This window comes from Abramis brama, assembly GCF_963993115.1.
Source record: "Abramis brama genome assembly, chromosome: 8".
NCBI lineage: Eukaryota > Metazoa > Chordata > Actinopteri > Cypriniformes > Leuciscidae > Abramis > Abramis brama.
The window spans coordinates 32,545,350-32,563,926 of NC_139970.1; the positions used below are offsets into that span (position 1 = coordinate 32,545,350).

At 37.8% G+C, this 18,577-nt stretch overlaps 1 protein-coding gene across 15 annotated transcripts in view; it reads right to left on the reverse strand.

Moving 5' to 3' along the window:
- Positions 1-956: 956 nt before the first annotated feature.
- dcaf6 (ddb1 and cul4 associated factor 6) overlaps positions 957-18,577 on the reverse strand; it is a 28,226-nt gene continuing 10,605 nt past the window's right edge. Inside the window, exons 8-21 of one of the 15 annotated variants that reach the window (XM_084121987.1) lie at positions 15,894-15,987; positions 14,220-14,345; positions 13,665-14,042; positions 12,282-12,467; positions 10,739-10,798; positions 8,583-8,811; positions 6,807-6,913; positions 6,384-6,717; positions 6,188-6,229; positions 4,924-5,062; positions 4,606-4,762; positions 4,424-4,512; positions 2,435-2,540; positions 957-1,599 (exon numbers count right to left, since the gene is read on the reverse strand). In XM_084121987.1, the coding sequence (XP_083978113.1) occupies positions 1,541-1,599; positions 2,435-2,540; positions 4,424-4,512; positions 4,606-4,762; positions 4,924-5,062; positions 6,188-6,229; positions 6,384-6,717; positions 6,807-6,913; positions 8,583-8,811; positions 10,739-10,798; positions 12,282-12,467; positions 13,665-14,042; positions 14,220-14,345; positions 15,894-15,987 (2,106 nt within the window). In that variant the 3' untranslated portion in view covers positions 957-1,540. The remainder of the gene's footprint in view (positions 1,600-2,434; positions 2,541-4,423; positions 4,513-4,605; positions 4,763-4,923; positions 5,063-6,187; positions 6,230-6,383; positions 6,718-6,806; positions 6,914-8,582; positions 8,812-10,738; positions 10,799-12,281; positions 12,468-13,664; positions 14,043-14,219; positions 14,346-15,893; positions 15,988-18,577) is intronic. The other 14 variants (XM_084121994.1, XM_084122001.1, XM_084122000.1 and 11 more) reach the window with 14 other exon arrangements.

The following is an 18,577-nucleotide window of genomic DNA, read 5'->3' on the forward strand; positions in this document are numbered from 1 at the left end:
CAGGCAGATTCGTAATATTTTTAGGTGACTGGAACTTCTTAATTGTTGCCCTGATGGTGGAAATGTGGATTTTCAATGTTTTAGCTATTTTATTACAGCCACTTTCTATTTTGTTAAGCTCAACAATCTTTTGCAGCACATCAGAACTATATTCTTTGGTTTTACTCGTGATGGATGATTAAGGGAATTTGGCCTTTGTGTTTCCTCATATTTATACTCCTGTGAAACAAGAAGTCATAGTTAGACAATTTCATGTTCCTAGTCGCCCTGGTGTGCTTAAAAAATAATAAAAAATTAGATATAAATATAAATAGGAATATGCTTCAAAAATATATTCTGGCAGTTTTTTTTTTTTTTTTTCATAATGTGATTTTTCTCCCACTTTAATTTCTTTTATTTCAATGAAAGGTTATTATTATTATTATATTATTTTATATATATATATATATTTTATGAAAGATTAAAGGATAATGCAAATTTATTTGTATAGCCATCTTTGATCAAATTTACCAGGGGTGTTGATAAATCTGACCACAACTGCATATACCAATATAAATAGTTTTTTTGGTTTTTTTGTCAATGGTGGCACTGTGTTATTAAATTCTTTATGCGTACTCAAGCTTTCAGTCATGTTTTGTTTAAAATCATAACACATTTAATATTTAAACTATCCTCTGGTACATTGTTTGAAAAGGAACTGGAACTTAATCTGAAAATCTGTAGACAAACATTTAAAAAGATGGCTTGCATTCCTCCTTAACAGTGCTGAATGAGGTTAGCACAGCATGGCACACTGGATTCATCGCTTCTCCCAATGATCGCTAGTCACTTAGCAGAATGCTCAAGCCAACAGCTGCCACAACAAAAGGCCATCTGTGCTGTTAGGAGAGAGAAACACGACCTGCTAACTAATGCTAGAACCATTTGGCTAAACAGCAGTGGGTTGTATGTATAGACAGAGTCAAAAATGGTTCTCATTTTAATAAACTTTCATAAACATTCCGCAGTGTAACAATGTATAGTGCCTGTTTTGGATAGTGAAATATTGCAAGTAGTACCTGTAATTGGTGTTAGGCAGAAGATGTCTGTGCAACGCAAGATTTAGTGATGACAAAAAGAAGATCCATTTTTATACACAACATTGTTAGAGACTAAGAGAACATGTTTTCAGCAAACTCATGTTTGACATGCATAATTCGTGGTATACAAACATCTGAGTTCTTCATTTGAGGCTACAATAAGATTTCACACTTAACACCGTTCAAAGCTCAACCGTTTGATTTAACAAATTAATATTGCACTTAAATACTCTCAAGCACCAGCCGTCTAGTCCCGTCTTTTGATTTCTTACATATCTTATTTGCATGAACTCCCCAGACGCAGTTTACTCTCATATAGAGTAATTAGTTAGAAAAGTCTCATTAAAAAATAACAATGCCAAAAACTGAACTAATAAGGAAATACTCTATTTTGTAACTTGTACAAATCTCAAATGCTCAAGTGCACTGTAGCAAAAAACCATTCACTTTTAGCAGGAGGACTACTGTTCATCCTCGTTCTCTTGTCCAGAGCCTTCCGAACGGTCACCCTCCACACGGTCTGAGGAAGAAAGATCAGTCAGTTAGACACCCGTTCAAGGTGGTAAAACCAAATGGTAGTACAAGTATCCACTGACAAACACTGCAGGTGCAAAAAACATTGATAAATAAGACTTCTTTTAAAAGATAATTAGACAAAAATTCTTAGTGTTGGGAGTGCTTTTGCTTTAATGACAGCAGAACTCAATCTGCATGAACTCCACAGGTTTGTGTAAAAGTTGACGATTATGTTTTCTTGATATGAGAATGATTCAAAGAGCATCTTAGACTTCAATGTAAGCTGGAAATCACATGATCAATGTAAAAAATATACAATATCATTCAAAAGTTTGAGGTCAGTAAGATTTTTTTAATACTTTTATTCAGCAGGGATGCATTCAATTGATCAAAAGTGTAAGCAAGGACTTTTACATTGATAGAATTTTTTTTTCTAAAGACTGGAGTAATGATGCTGAAAATTCATCTTTGCCATCACAGGAATAAATTACATTTAAAAATAAATTATAATAGAAATAGTTACTTTAAATGTTCTACTGTATTTTTGATCAAATAAATGCAGCCTTGGTGAGCATAAGATACTTCTTTTTCAAAATCCTGCCATCTCCGAACTCCTGAACAGTAGTGTACATTTTTGATTATAGACCTAGAAATAGTGCAGAATCATAAATATGTTTTGAATTTTTGGTCATTAACAAATTTTGATTTCATTTCTTTTTCTTCGAATTTTCAATGTGGTTTAAGGCTTTTAGACCTCACTACAAATCTGCTACATGAATATATGTGAATGTGACGGATCAAATCAAGAGATATTCAAAAAGGAACAGGAAGAAGTTCACCTGTTCTAATGTGATTTAATGATGCCAGCATTCGGAGCATGAAGGAAGCAGGGACGGTGATGGTGTTTCTCGTCTCTTCCAGCATCAACTCATTACGAGCAATCACCTACAACACAGAAACAGAATTAAATCCATATGTACATTTATATAAACGGTCACTTTACTCCTATAGTTATAGGCATTGGCAGAGATATACATATAAAACTGCCTTTAAAAACCTCTATTTAATAGATTTGCCTGCCTGTAAATCAGAAACAGCTCCTTAGACAACCTAAGAGCTCTGGTGCTCTCTAGTGGGGATTTTAATTACTTCTCAAAGCAAACAGCAGGCCTGTGTTACTGCATGCACTTTATATACAGTGAGGAAAATAAGTATTTGAACACCCTGCTATTTTGCAAGTTCTCCCACTTGGAAATCATGGAGGGGTCTGAAATTGTCATCGTAGGTGCATGTCCACTGTGAGAGACATAAACTAAAAAAAAAAATCCAGAAATCACAATATATGATTTTTTAACTATTTATTTGTATGATACAGCTGCAAATACGTATTTGAACACCTGTCTATCAGCTAGAATTCTGACCCTCAAAGACCTGTTAGTCTGTCTTTAAAATGTCCACCTCCACTCCATTTATTATCCTAAATTAGATGCACCTGTTTGAGGTCGTTAGCTGCATAAAGACACCTGTCCACCCCATACAATCAGTAAGAATCCAACTACTAACATGGCCAAGACCAAAGAGCTGTCCAAAGACACTAGAGACAAAATTGTACACCTCCACAAGGCTGGAAAGGGCTACGGGGAAATTGCCAAGCAGCTTGGTGAAAAAAGGTCCACTGTTGGAGCAATCATTAGAAAATGGAAGAAGCTAAACATGACTGTCAATCTCCCTCGGACTGGGGCTCCATGCAAGATCTCACCTCGTGGGGTCTCAATGATCCTAAGAAAGGTGAGAAATCAGCCCAGAACTACATGGGAGGAGCTGGTCAATGACCTGAAAAGAGCTGGGACCACCGTTTCCAAGGTTACTGTTGGTAATACACTAAGACGTCATGGTTTGAAATCATGCATGGCATGGAAGGTTCCCCTGCTTAAACCAGCACATGTCAAGGCCCGTCTTAAGTTTGCCAATGACCATTTGGATGATCCAGAGGAGTCATGGGAGAAAGTCATGTGGTCAGATGAGACCAACATAGAACTTTTTGGTCATAATTCCACTAAACGTGTTTGGAGGAAGAAGAATGATGAGTACCATCCCTACTGTGAAGCATGGGGGTGGTAGCATCATGCTTTGGGGGTGTTTTTCTGCACATGGGACAGGGCGACTGCACTGTATTAAGGAGAGGATGACCGGGGCCATGTATTGCGAGATTTTGGGGAACAACCTCCTTCCCTCAGTTAGAGCATTGAAGATGGGTCGAGGCTGGGTCTTCCAACATAACAATGACCCGAAGCACACAGCCAGGATAACCAAGGAGTGGCTCTGTAAGAAGCATTATCAAGGTTCTGGCGTGGCCTAGCCAGTCTCCAGACCTAAACCCAATAGAGAATATTTGGAGGGAGCTCAAACTCCGTGTTTCTCAGCGACAGCCCAGAAACCTGACTGATCTAGAGAAGATCTGTGTGGAGGAGTGGGCCAAAATCCCTCCTGCAGTGTGTGCAAACCTGGTGAAAAACTACAGGAAACGTTTGACCTCTGTAATTGCAAACAAAGGCTACTGTACCAAATATTAACATTGATTTTCTCAGGTGTTCAAATACTTATTTGCAGCTGTATCATACAAATAAATAGTTAAAAAATCATACATTGTGATTTCTGGATTTTTTTTTTAGATTATGTCTCTCACAGTGGACATGCACCTACGATGACAATTTCAGACCCCTCCATGATTTCTAAGTGGGAGATACTTAGAAACATTTCAAATACTTATTTTCCTCACTGTACACATCAAAACATAACTTTATTCAAACAGAAAACATTGTCCATACCTCATCAGCAAGGACTCTGTTAAATGACGGTGACTGTTCTAAAGGCGACCACAGCTTAATGTCATAGTCAATTCCAGATGAAGCAAGAACTGCAAAAAAACAAATTATGAGATCCAAATCATCTAAAATAAAGCCTTTAATGCTTGCTCAATCTATCGTTTTTAGGTGTTTTTTTTGCTCACTGGGGTCAAAAGGGTGAGGCTGCAGGCAGTTGACCACATGGTTGTCGGCCTCCAGCAGCATCAGGTGCTCTCCTGTGTGTCTGTCCCAGATGAAGATGTGGCCACAATCCGAGCCGCTCATCACAAAGTTATTCCCCCAGAAACAAGACTCCTTAATCTACATGCACAGCCAGGTCAATAAAGCCAAATGTCTGTGAATGGTTCTTTACAAAACATGATTGTTTATGTACTAGAACTAATAATGAAGTAAAAGCAAGTTGCTATTTGTGTTCAATATGCATCAGACTGTGAACAGACTCTAATACACTGCCAGCGTACCATGGTCCTGGAGTTGCGGTGGCCCTTATACATCATCTTGACAGAGGGTCTCCTGATGTTCTGAGTCTCACTCTCCTCCATCTCACGTCTTTCTTTTCTCCTGCGGAACAGCTCCTGGATGCGGGCTGCGGCGGAGCGTCTATAAAAATGGAGCACATAGAATATCGCTCATGAAATGCACAAAAACACACTACAAATCAACAGCATCTCAATGCAATATTAGTCCAGGATGGTCAAATTTTCACAAGCTTAAACAGTTTAGACATACATCTTTCAGCATTGAACTAGAGAGACAATATTTTATCTGAATTGATTTCTACATTTTCTGCAGAAAATATAAGTGTCGCATGACCGTGCAAAACTCAACACGATTCTAGGGTGTTGTGGGTCAGTCCTCAAGTGTTTTTTCTATATCCTGGTCACTAGAAATAGCTCAAATCTGTCCTTTAATGCAAGACTATGACCCGTTTTATCATCCACCCATATCATGATCTAATAATAATAATAACACAGTATTAACTTCTATGTGTATGTTAATATTATGAATTGTTTTGTTGATATTTCACTTACTACAAATGTGTTTTCAATGGATATACTGTGGGACTTTGTATTTTTGGTTAATGTCTCTTTAAGAGAACATTTTTGAAGTTAAATCAACTTTTAGTAGAGAGCTGTGAAAGCATGGAAACTGTGGAAAACATACACTACCATTGAACTTGCAGCACAACTGTTTTCAACAATAACAAATGTTTCTTGAGCAACAACTCACTCAGAATATTAAAAAATATAATTTTTGAAGGATCATGTGACACTGAAGACTGGAGTAATGGATGGTGAAAATTCAGCTTTGCCATCACAGGAATAAATTACATTTTAAAATAAATAAAAAAAATTAGAAGAATATTTCACAATATTAGTGACTTTATTGTGTTTTTGATCAAATAAATGAAGCCTTGGTATAATTTTTTGCTAGTTTTTGTGGAAATTTGAATACAGGTTTTGAACTCCAAACAATTATACCCAAGGTAACTTGTAAATTCATGCATGAAATTAATTAGCTAGGTTATTAACTAACCAAAAGGTTCATTGCTCACACATTTTGTTCAGTCTCAAGTTAATAGGAAATTTTCATTACATACATTATATAGTGAATAACATTTTACACAGCCACACAATATAAATGTCAGGTTAATGACAAGTAAATAAAATCAACACTCCTTGCAATTAGATCATATTAGTGGCTGTCTTTGAAACATCACAGTACCTTATCATCCTATCACCTACAGCTGATCCTCTGAAATTAAATCTAATGAGAAGAGTAGAATTTTACTACCAAAAGATAAACACTGTTTAACACAAACATGCTCATATTTTATGGGACTTCCCGTCTGTCATTACATTTGGCTACACATCGTGAGGATTTGCATCATTATACATCTTGACATGACGAGAGTCCATACCTCTGTCCCTGACCTCCTCTGTACCTGGCAGAAGGGATAAGGATGGGGTCGTCGTCACTGTCATCAGAGTCCTGATTATTTCGGGAGGGTTGAGTCGAACCCTGACCGCCCGTTCCTGCGGTCTCGCTCCTCCTGCAGTCCTCCGAACCAGCAGCCTGGAGCTCCTCCGAGGGACGGGGTGCGCTGGGACGAGCGGTGTCTTCAGTAGACAGGCCCTCTAGTGGAGCCACCGCTGGCGTGCTGTTTTGAGAGCTGATGGAGGGCTTTTCATTGCCAGTGTCTGCAGTTTGCGCCCCATCGGGTGTGGGTTGATTCTCTGAGGGTGGGCTTGACCCTGGTTAAGTGAAGTTAAGATAACCCACAAAAATAAGCCACACATCCTACACAACTTTTGTAGCAATGGGCATGTGGTTGTTGACTCACTCTGCACTGAGGTTTGTCCCGTGGGCTCCTCTTTGGTCTGGCTCTCACGCACCTCCACAGGTTTGTGTCCTCCACAGCTGCCCTTGGCACTGGACGCTGGGCTGCTCCTGTACACAGATGCCGACAAAAGTTAGTCATCTGTTTCTTACAAAAAGCTATTCTTAAAAATGACACTCAAAATAAACAAAAGGAGGAAGCCAGGGATAATTTCAGACAGACATTTGCAGTTCGTACGAATGGGTCTTTGTGAACTTGTTTTATATGCATATATTTGACGTCTGGCTGGCTTGAGAAAACTTAAGTGTCCAAGTATTATTAATATACAATAGTATTAATTAACTTTTTGGATTAGATTTTATTCCTATATTTTAAATTAGAATTGTTTGTAATTTTGTAATATGCTTTTTTTAATTTCTATTAGTTATTTTTTTATATTTATTTTTATTTTTAATTTAATTCATTTCAGTTTTAGTTTTAGTAATTTTAATACTTTAACTTATATTAAGTTTAATTTTTTTCATCTAAAATTTGTTTTATTTTATTTCAGATATATTTCAATAAAAAAAATGTATAGTTTAAAATAACAATAACAATACTTCATTTTATTTTATTTTATTCTAATCTATTTTTCTTTTTAGTTTTAGCAATTCAACCTATTTTATTTCACTTAGTTGCCAAGGCATTATTTATTTTTCTTTCTTTTTTTTTTTTAGGTTTTTCATCTAATATTTATGCTTTATTTATTTCAGCTTTATTTCAACTAACAAAAAATTGTTTTTATTAGTTTTAATTTTAGTTAACAATTCGCAGAGAATGCAAGAACAGATTACCCTGGTAATCCAGAGCTCTCGCGAGAGCACAAGTTGAATTTGCTCAGCGAGTTACTCTGGTGTCGAGTAATGATGCTCATTAAATATGCCCCTCTATCTGAGCTGCACCAATCACATCGGGTTATCTGATATAGGCGGGCCAGAGGCGAGATGACGACAGCGCTGCGACGTCGAAGTCATTAGTAAACATTGCAAGATGGCTATGGATGAACACCATTTGTTTGAAACGGCTTTGGCCGCTACTTTTTCTCTAAAAGAGGAACAGAAGACAGGCGCTCGAATATTTCCTTTGCAAGAAGGGCGTTTTGGCTGTTTTGCCGACCGGACACGGTAAGAGTCTAATCTACTAGTTAGCTCCGTTGGAAGCTAAGCGATAACTTGTTGTGATTGGTCGTAGTGTTATCCAATTGTGTGCAGTGAGATTTTCAAATGCATGCTTGGTGCCGCCCCTCGAGCTGGCCGATTTTCATTAGTCGACGCCAGACCATTAATCTTTTAGATTTAGGTCTGGATTTCCAGGCTAAGAACAGATACAAATTTATGCAAGTACACAATGCTTCATTTTGAGTTGAATGAAAGTAAAGACTCGTGCTTCAGTAGATGAGTCACATGTTGATTCAGTAACCACTCTTGCAGACTCAGTGAAGGATTTATCAGACTGATTCAAAGTAATATATTGTGAATTTGTGAGCCTTTATGAGTGATTTATTAAAGAACCAGTTCCTCAGAGTAATTATTTGCTTATGAATCGGATTGCACAAGTTGCACAGTATGTTTGCTGTTTGAACAGCGCAAAAGAAAGACATATCTTGGCATTATTTTTGTACACTATTTTTTTTATTCGAGATATGGCGATCGGCTACCATGTGCAAACTAGGCATTTGACAGCGAGCCTTGTGTGAGTGATTTGTGTGCGGTGGTCAAGGCTGATTCTCTGGCCACTCACCACTCATCGGTGAAGTCCAGTTTGATGGTGCTAGTGGTGGTGCCTTCAGTGCTGTAGTGTAGACTAAGGACCGGTTCTGCCGTGCCCGTCCGGCCAGGCCCTGGAGGAGTGCTGCTAGTGCCAAGTGAAGGCGCTGATGTGGATGGCACGGTTTCTGTAGTCTCTCGGGAAACTTCACTGATACTTGCACTCCGATCACCGATTACATGTCCTGCTGCTTCTGCACCTCCTGGAAAGAAGACAGAGGAAACATGAGGGCTTTCCTTAGGAACATTACATTCGTCATAATTACAGCTAATGATGCTGCTGTTCTGAAATATTTTCTTGTGATTGTCGTGCCTAGTGCAGTTGTGAAAAGTACCGCTACAAAGTTGATACTAAAATAAACATTTTTTATAATAATAATTGAGAAACACCTCAATTCAGTACACACACGTAGCAGCTTTAGATGCTAAGATTTCATTAAGAAATATTAGCTTTTTTTAAATTTGTTAATATTTACATGAATGTTTATTGTTTTAAAAAAAGGATTGTAACAGCACTTTCATTTTGATTTGTATCGTGGCAGCCCTAGTGCCTAGCATAGTCTCAAAAAAAAATGTTTTCTTTGCTGCAAAACTGTAGTACACATATATAAACAATATATGTGGTGGGAAAGTGAGATGCATACATGGACTTCATGCTCTAAAGAATTAGATTAGAGTTTGTTAAAGTTCAACAACTGCAAGCAGTTAACTCAAAGCAAAGAGATTTAGTACAAAGAAAGTGAAAGCAATCAAAGGAGTTTAAGCTTTCTTTGAACAGCTTGTTCTGAAGGGGAATATGTGCAGACACCTGTATGGAGTAAAGAGACTGCCATAAAGAGGAACTATTTCCAAAATCTGTGTTTCCACAGTTCCTAGGAAACATTCCATATTCCAAAGCAGAATAGCAAGATCATTTTAAAGGAGTCATATCATACTTTTTAAAATCGTTTTATTCATTTAGTTTTTTCACTTATAAATGGACCATAAACAAACATCATTTAAAATATTATAATTGAAAAACATCAACAAAAAATGCAAAAACTGAAAGTCTGCAATCTCTCTCCTTATTACTTCACCAACAGGCCTGCACCATTGCATGGGTGTTGTTGACATACACTACCGTTCAAAAGTTTGTGTGTGTATATATGTGTTTTTAAAAGAAATTAACACTTTTATTCAGCAAGGATATATTAAATTGATCAAAAGTGACAGTAAATACATTTATAATGTTACAAAAGATATCGATTTCAAATAAATGAAATATTTATCAAAGAATTCTGGTTTCCATAAAAATATTAAGCTGCACAACTGTTTTCAACATTGATAATAATAATAAATGTTTCTTGAGCACCAAATCAGCCTATTTCTTAAGGATCATGTGACACTGAAGACTGGAGTAATAATGCTGAAAATTCAGCGTTGCCATCACAGAAATGAATTACGTTTTTAAATTGTAATAGTATTCCACAATTTTAATGTTTTTACAGTAATGTTAATCAAATAAATGCAACCTTGGTGAGCATAAAAGACTTTTCAAAAACATTTGAAAAAATCTTATCGACTCCAAACTTTTGAATAGTAGTGTAAATGTCGGAAAGTCCTTTGTTAATATTGTTAATATGACATTGCCCTTTTTTTCTAGCTTAGTTTCAGTAAATACTATTTTGAACTGGGAAGGAAGTTCTGTGATTCTGGAATTTCCAGAATGTTTTTATAGCACAAAAATACAATTCTCGTGATATGACTCCTTTATAAGATTCTGATAAATTCTGATGTTGCAAGCCCACATCAGTCTCACGGAGGGTGAACTCAATAACTAAAGAATGAGAAACAAAAAATAATCGTGTGCCTGTCTAAAGGAGATTATTTGAAAGATGAGGTTTATATGAACCCAAAGAAGGGGAGAAAAAGTGGTACAGTTGTGAGAATTATTGACTTAAGCGTATGTCCATTAACTGATGATGCTTCACAGAAAGCCTCTGTATCTTTCTGAAGTTTCTCTGTTCACTGAAAGAGTCTTCTTAAGATGACTGAGGACAAAGACAGCTCCAATCACAGAAGCACAGAGCTCAGGCGCAAGGGAGTCAAAGAAAATCAGGAAAAGGGAAGGAAAAAGAGGAAAGGACGCACCCTGCTCCTCATCCAGAGTCATGGATCCGAGCTGTTTGTTTACCACAGATGAGGGAGAATCTGAAACAAAAATAAAACGTACTGAAAAACTGAAACAACAACAGAGCCGGTACAAACATAAAAGTGCAGCCCTAAATCCTCAGGAAACACACTGCAGCACAGGTAGGATAAAAAAAACCTTCCCACAGCAAACTCCAAAGCCACAAACTCTGTAAAGATGAGTCTAAGAGGCTTAATTCTGAGTTAAAGACACAAAGCCAAGGGTTAAAGATTGTGTAGGCGGTTCCTAAAAAACATTCAGGAGGTCAGCAAATAAAGGAGCACAGTTTATAAAGAACAAACTGATGCACAGCCTTCTTTAATGCAGTATTCACTTCCAAGCAGAATAAGTCATACAGCAATCCGTAGTTCAGAGGTTGAGGATGACGGTGACAGAAACGTTTATTCAGATGCCAGACCTGCGTTCACACTGACAGTGACTTGCAGCAACAAAGCAACCAGAAGTCATTCGTTTTTGTTATAGGTTTGCGAATGATGTGATGTCAGGATGTTGTTAAGCTAACAGCGCAATACTTTATGCCCCCAAATACATAGCGCACACTAGGGCCATCAAATAAAATGAACTATTCCTGAAGTGCCTGGCTTCAAAGAAAACAAATATGTTCAGTTTGCCTCTAACCATTTCATATTTTTCTTCAAAGGGAAGAAGAACAAGAGAAGGTTTGAAAAGAACAAGATAAATGTGTATCAGTGTTGAAAGTTTAAATTGGAGGGAAAAAATGCCAAACAGCACCAACCAACTCTCTATATATTTGTGTGTTTGCATTCCAAATGAATTAATCAACAGATGGCATACACATGTTTGACATCTGACCTCTGCGCCAAAATCTAGTAAATTACCTCACTGTCTACTATCCACACAAGCGCTGCTAATATTCAGCAAAGATGCATTAAATTGATCAAAAATGATCGAGGAATTCATCGAGGAATCCCGAAAAAATATTAATAATAAATGTTTCTTGAGCAGCAAATCAGCATATTTGAATGATTTCTGAAGGATCATGTGACCGTGAAGGATCATGTGACCCTGAAGACTAGGATCATGTGATCACAGAAGAGTAACTGCTGCTGAAAATTCAGCTTTGCCATCACAGGAATACATATATAACATTAAAATATATTAAAATAGAAAATTGCAAATATATTTCACAATATTATAGTTTTTACTAAATTTGTGCAGCCTTGCTAAGCCAAAAAAAATCCAACCAAACCCAAAATTTTTAACACTAGAGTATGTAACATTACAACAAAAACTAAGGGGCTGCTTTTTGCTTTAAGATGTCACTAGGTTTTGAAACAGAGCTCTGCTGTTGGTGAATGTAAGTGTGAATGAGCAGAAGTTAGATGTGTGCGCGTCAGAGGAAGAGGAACACACTTGATAGCCAGAGGTGCAGCAGCAAATCAGGACAGCCATGAGACAGGCAGCCAGAGGGGTCAGGAGGTTAAAGGAGAGCGGGGATGCGGGCTATGAGGGGACGGTAACCTGCAGGAGGGCCTGTGTCAGAAGCAGCAGCAGCAGCAGCAGCCGTGTGGGCTGAGCTCCGTGGTCTGGAGGTCACGGGTATAGAAGGGATTGTGCGTCTGCCCTGTCCAGGGGGGTCGGACAAGAGAAGCAGTCTCTGCAAACGTCTACACACTAAACTTACCGGCAGCCGGTGAGGACCATATTCTGACAATGTGGGGTCAGAGGGAGAGAGAAGGGCAGGATGGGAAAATTGATGGGAAGGGGGGGGAAAGAAGAGAGTCAAATCATAGATAAGGAGGAATGATGGGTAAAAGTGCAAATTAAAGATTGAAGCTGTAGGCTGAGTGATGACAGAAATGACTGCAGGGTTTCATCACCCACCGCTAAAAAAAGAAAGAAAAGTGCTTTAAACTCATGTTCTAATGGAAACGCACACATAAAAATGCCTGCAATGACACCATGAGCAAATAGGAAGGATTTATCATTCCATAAATAAGAGAAGGCAAATGACATCTACATGTTTCATCCTGCTTCTGTTTGTGGGATTGTTGATGCAGGCCTTAACGGCACTCAATGTTCAAGAAAGAAACCCCACCTGAGGACAATAAATCGGTAAACACAAAGGCCTTAAAAAAGGAAGCACATAGAGATGGATGATTGAAAGCTGATAAATGGACCCATTATAAAAACTGAATGAGATGAATTTGATTAGAAAGTTCATAATAACCACATCATATTTATGGAGCAGAGATACAACGACTGCATTTACATGCACAAGAAAATTCTGATTGCGCCAGTGTCTAATGTAATTTAGGGAGCTGCATGGGGAAAACAACCAAGCCATCGAAGAAACATTGGTGTTTTTTCCTCCCCAAAACATTAAAAGAAATGAACATAAAACAATATACAACACAGTTTAAAAGTTTGGGGTCTGTAAATGTTTTAAGTGTTTTTGAAAGAGGTCTCATTCTCGCTGCATTTATATGACCAAAAAATACAGTAAAACAGAATTACTGTGATCACAAATAACTCTTTTAATATGTTGTTCTGTTTTATTATTTTTGTGGAATCCGTGATACATTTATTTCAGAATTCCATGGACAGAAAGTTCAAAAGAACAGCATTTAATTGAAATAGACATCTTTTGTATCATTATAAATCTTTTTAATGTCACTTTTCAATAGAAAATCTTACTGACACCAAACTTTTGAATGGCATAGTATATGCTTGCTGATTAATATGTATCGAGGAATATTTTAATAGAGAATGTAAATATAACTGAATAAAACCATAATAAGTACTTTAAATGGCAAATGATGTGCATGTAAACATGCTCATTGTCTCATAACATGTAAATGCAATCTAAAAGACACGTGACTTTTGTCAATTGTGTCATCTTACCAGATAAAGCTGCCTCTCTAGATGGGGTGGGTGTGGCTGAAGGAGTGGGTGTGGCCGAGGGAGTGGGCGTAACCTCATCCTGGCTCTTCTGCTCTGTGTCTGGGGAGGAGAGGAGAGAGGAGGATGCACCGCTCTCCATGGAGGAGGAGCTAGATGGGGGAGGAGCTGTCACTGTGGAGGAGGAGCCTGAGGAGGAAGAGGAGGAGACAGACTTGGGGAGAGGCTCTGCAGGTGCAGTAGGAGCAGCAGGTGCGAGTACAGCATCAGTGGCAGGCGTCTCCACCTCCATCACTCTCTCAGCCGACACCACAGCAGGCTCCTGTGCCTGAGTGTGCGTCTCCGAGGTCGCAAACGTCCCTTCTGGTCGAGCGGCTGTACCTGAAGCCAAATCATTAAACCTCGAGCTTAACTTTTTAAGTAGAGGACATTTAATTACAGACTTTACACCCTTTCCTGTGCAAATGATTCAATGCACCATTCAATGGATGATGTTAATTAACAAATAGATCAAAGTTGAAATTGTCTCCATAGAGTTCAATGCATTGTGGACCTGACCTGTTACACCTCTGGGTCGAGTTTGAGGACGCGCTCTGCTGCTCTGGGCCTCGCTGGCCTCTTCGAACCAGCGTGACAACATGTCCGACATCCTCTGCATGAGCGATACATTTGGACTCTGCTCTCCTGCAAAGACAACATATCTCTTCATAATCAATATCAAACCAGATCAGAACCTCAAATCTTTCCACTCACAGAAAGCAGAAGCACTGGAAGCCTGCTGTTCGCTTCAAGAGCTCGCTGCAATACACCGGGAAGTAGTGAAGTGAAGCAGTCTTTGGACTAAAACCCTGTGAAAAGCTAACAAGCTCCCCGGACTGTGAGTGCTGTTGATATTCATAGTCGGAGGTACTGAGAGAGATTAAAGATGTATTGAGAGACACCGGAGACTGAGGGCCTCAGATTGTTAAAATAATGGAGGAGAATGCCAGTGCGGATAACAGTTCTGTTCATAGAAGAGACAGCTGGAGATGAAGTGGATGTGCAAATGAGTTGTGGTAAATCAGGACTTTCTACTCTGATACATTCTTCGGCAAAGATGGTCTTTAACGTTTGAACTTTTCAAAAAATAAAATAAAAATGATACAATATAAAATAAAATAATAATATACAAAATTAAATATAAAAATAAAATAAGAACACAATAATAATATTTTGGAGTAACTATGATATTTAGAAATAAACCTAACCTTGTTTTTGATGATTACAGTGGTTTACAACGAAGTACTACAAAAAGCCATGAGCATGAAGCTTATCGGTATTAAACACGAGGCGGGACTGGTTACACTTATCAGGTTTTATAAACTTCATTATTGATGTGGTGCGGCTGTGACTAGGGAGTGCTGATTCTCATATAAAAACATGCTGCTTTATGGCATTTTGGACAGACAGATGTTGTATAACTGATAAAACATAAAATAAAACTGAAATAAAAATATTAAAATTAACTTTGATATTTTGATAAACCTTTATAACTGTTTTTTTTGGTGATTACAGTGGAGTAATTTACAATGCTTAACTACAAAGCACCACAAAAAGCCATGAGCAAGGGGATTATAGGTATCTTAGGTATTTTAATGTTATATGTGTTTATTGTTTCACCATGTTTATTATAAATAATATCTAATTTCTGTCTACAATATATGCATTGCAGCTACAATCTTAGCACTTAAACCCAGATGATATGACTCGTATAACATGATCAACCCAGTTATTTTTGAATAATCAACTTTGGAAATATTTATACAGTAGCTTACGCGTTCTCCTTTCGATCATGGAATAAAATGCGTCGGAATAACATTTTTCTTTGTTTCATCATACAAGATTAATGTTGGGAAACTGGTAGATTAAGTACCCTATTTGAGATTGTATATGAACAAATCACAAAAATCACTGCAATTGATAAAAGTGAAAATTGTAAATTGTAAATAAAGCGAAAATTGTTTTATGCTCAATGACAAAGGCCTATTACAGACCTAATTTAAATATTGTGCAGGTAACAGAAATCCAATCAGTTCTCCAGATATAGGTCTGTGAACAAATGTAAACGTGCTTATTGGCTGATGATCAGATCTGCTTGTTTGGATCACGGTGATCGCATGTTAATGCCAAGTGTAAACGCAGCCTTAAGAATTTGTGACATCGATAGGGCATGTCTGCGTGTTCTCATCTTACCATCACGCTCCCTCTCGCTCTCAGGCCGAGCGCGCGGTCCAGTGTCTGACCAGTCCCCTCTCAGACGCAAGCGCTTCACCGGCGGCTGCCTCAGCTGTGGGAACACACATCAACAAGCTGCCAATCACAGCCAAAACCTCTCAGACGCCCTAAAAATAACACTCTCTACCCCGAGCCTTGACATCACTTATCTAGACTGGCACGTTTGCAGGAATAATGACCAACAGACATTTATATGAGGGCAAGTCTAATAATGGTAAAGGAGGGTTTAGATGCCCAAGCCTACAAAGTGAAACAGAACATCAACATGGTTTTCAATTACAATATTAAGTTCACTTCAACCAAAGCTCAACATGAGAAGTTAAAGTAATGTCTACTTGTTTCACCAATTACAATGTAGTAATGTGATGACTCTGTACATCAATATCGCTTATTTTAATGGCTTCAGCATAATAAAGTTTGTAAATACATTAATACTGTACAATACATATGCTTTTATAGACTAGCCCTAAAAGGGATAGTACACTAACAAAATATTCTGTCATTATTCAATCATATTCATGTCTTTCAAAATTAAAAGACGATATTTTGAAAGTCAGTGGAGTCCAAACAACATTGGATATCATTGATTTTCATTGTATGGCAAAAAAAAAAAAAAAAACTTTGTTCAACAGAATAAAGTAGGTAAATGAAGACAGAATTTTATTTTGGGGTGATCTATCCCTTTAAAATTCAACACTAAATTTGATACATTGTGTAACAGTATCCAATCCAACAAGGGGTCCGTGGTCTGAAAAAATGTAAGACCTTGAGATGGTGATAGGATAAACTATTGAGGCCACCTTTCCACGTGCCTCACTCCTCACACAACTTTCACCATCTCAGTCAGTCAGGACACTCTATTTTGGGTGTCCGGGTGTATTAACAAGACAAGCACCAGCTCTAACACAGCCACATTAGACTAAACAGAGCACATCAGAGACCAATGTGTTCATTCTAAAAATAATATAATAATGAGCACTGCAGCTTCTCCCCACTTCACATGAAGGGATAAAATGAGCTAATCTTTTTTTACTTTGTTAAGAGGCTGGAGAGGACACATGCAGACTGTCAAGGTGCTTGTGGTTAAAGTGCTGTTTATTTTGAGTAAAACTTGCAGAATGGCTCTGTTACAAGACCATTTATAAATAAACATTATACTTAAAATGTAAATTTGAATACTTGATTGATTTAACCTAGTTTATCAGCAGTTAACCTCCATTCTGTTTGGACACCATTCATAAGTAAACCATACTCAGCCCTCAACAATCTGAAACCACACCAGCTCCACATTCACTGATCGCAAAACAATTGATTAAAATCTTGGTGTTGTAGCAAAGATTTATTGAAGTCAACGGAACCTCCTTCGCTCTCGCTGGCAATCATTGTACACTAGGTGCCTATTTCTGTCTCGGCAGTGGAGCTCTGCATGTTTCTGCACCTCTATTTGGAAAGGAATGTAATCGCGGGGGATCCGGACACAGCTGATCACACCGTACGACAGCTGAAAGGACCAGAGCGGTGACCCAGCACATTTCACCACTACTCTCCCAACACAACACAAGTCTGTAAGAGACTTGATTAAGTAATAGTAAAGCAATTAATAATGTTCTATTCTATTTTACCAAATCAGCATATTAGAATGATCTTAAGGATCATGTGTCATTAAAGACTGGAGTAATGGCTGCTGAAAATTCAGTGTTCAATCACAGGAATAAACTACATTTTAAATTATATTAAAATAGAAAGCAGTTATTTTAAATTGTAATAATATTTCACAATATTACTGTTTTTATTTTACTATTGATAAATGTAGCCTCGGTGAGCATAAGAGAAAAATACTTTTTTTCTTTCTTTTTTTTAAATCAAGGGGCACGTCATGCTTCTGGCTGATTGGCTGATATTGTCTTTTCTGGTTGCGAAAAATTGAACTCATTGTGACAGAGAAATTACTTGTTGCTGGAAACGTGTTGCATCAAGCCTGGTTAGTACATGGTATACCAATCACAAAGCCTGTCTAACTTTCTTTGCTATTTCATTCCCTTAAAGGTGCACTCAGTCATTTATTTCCTCAAACATTTTTACACATAAAATAAAGGAATGGCCACGGAAACTGCACAATTTCACTTGCAGAATAAATCAATTAAACCATTAATATGGTTTTTAATATATAAAGATCCCTATATAATTTTTTTCATTCCCTGGCCACAATTAGTCTCAGAAGTGTAGCAAGCAGTGATCCACATCCTAAACCAAAGCAGCAATGTCTTTTGATCCATCCTCTCTGACACTTCTCTAAAAAACTAATTTCAAACTGCATCACTGAAGCACAATACTGCTGAGGATTACACAGAGTACATGAGACAAGTGCGCAGAGAACTTCAAAAGTCCTTTATTTAGTTTTTGCCTTAGGCAAGAACAGTAACTGCACACACTTGCCCCCAGACCAGTCGCTCTTGACTTTCAGATGTCTGGCTCCATTTCCATTAGGGCTTCACATCTCATGGAATTAAAATCGAAAGTGCGATTTGATCTTGTGCGATTAATAAACCGCGAAAGGTCGCAATTTGATTACATAATATATAGTCTGAATGCTTTAAAGTTAAGAAGTGGCACTCTGGTGTCTGCAGTCGAGTACACGTACT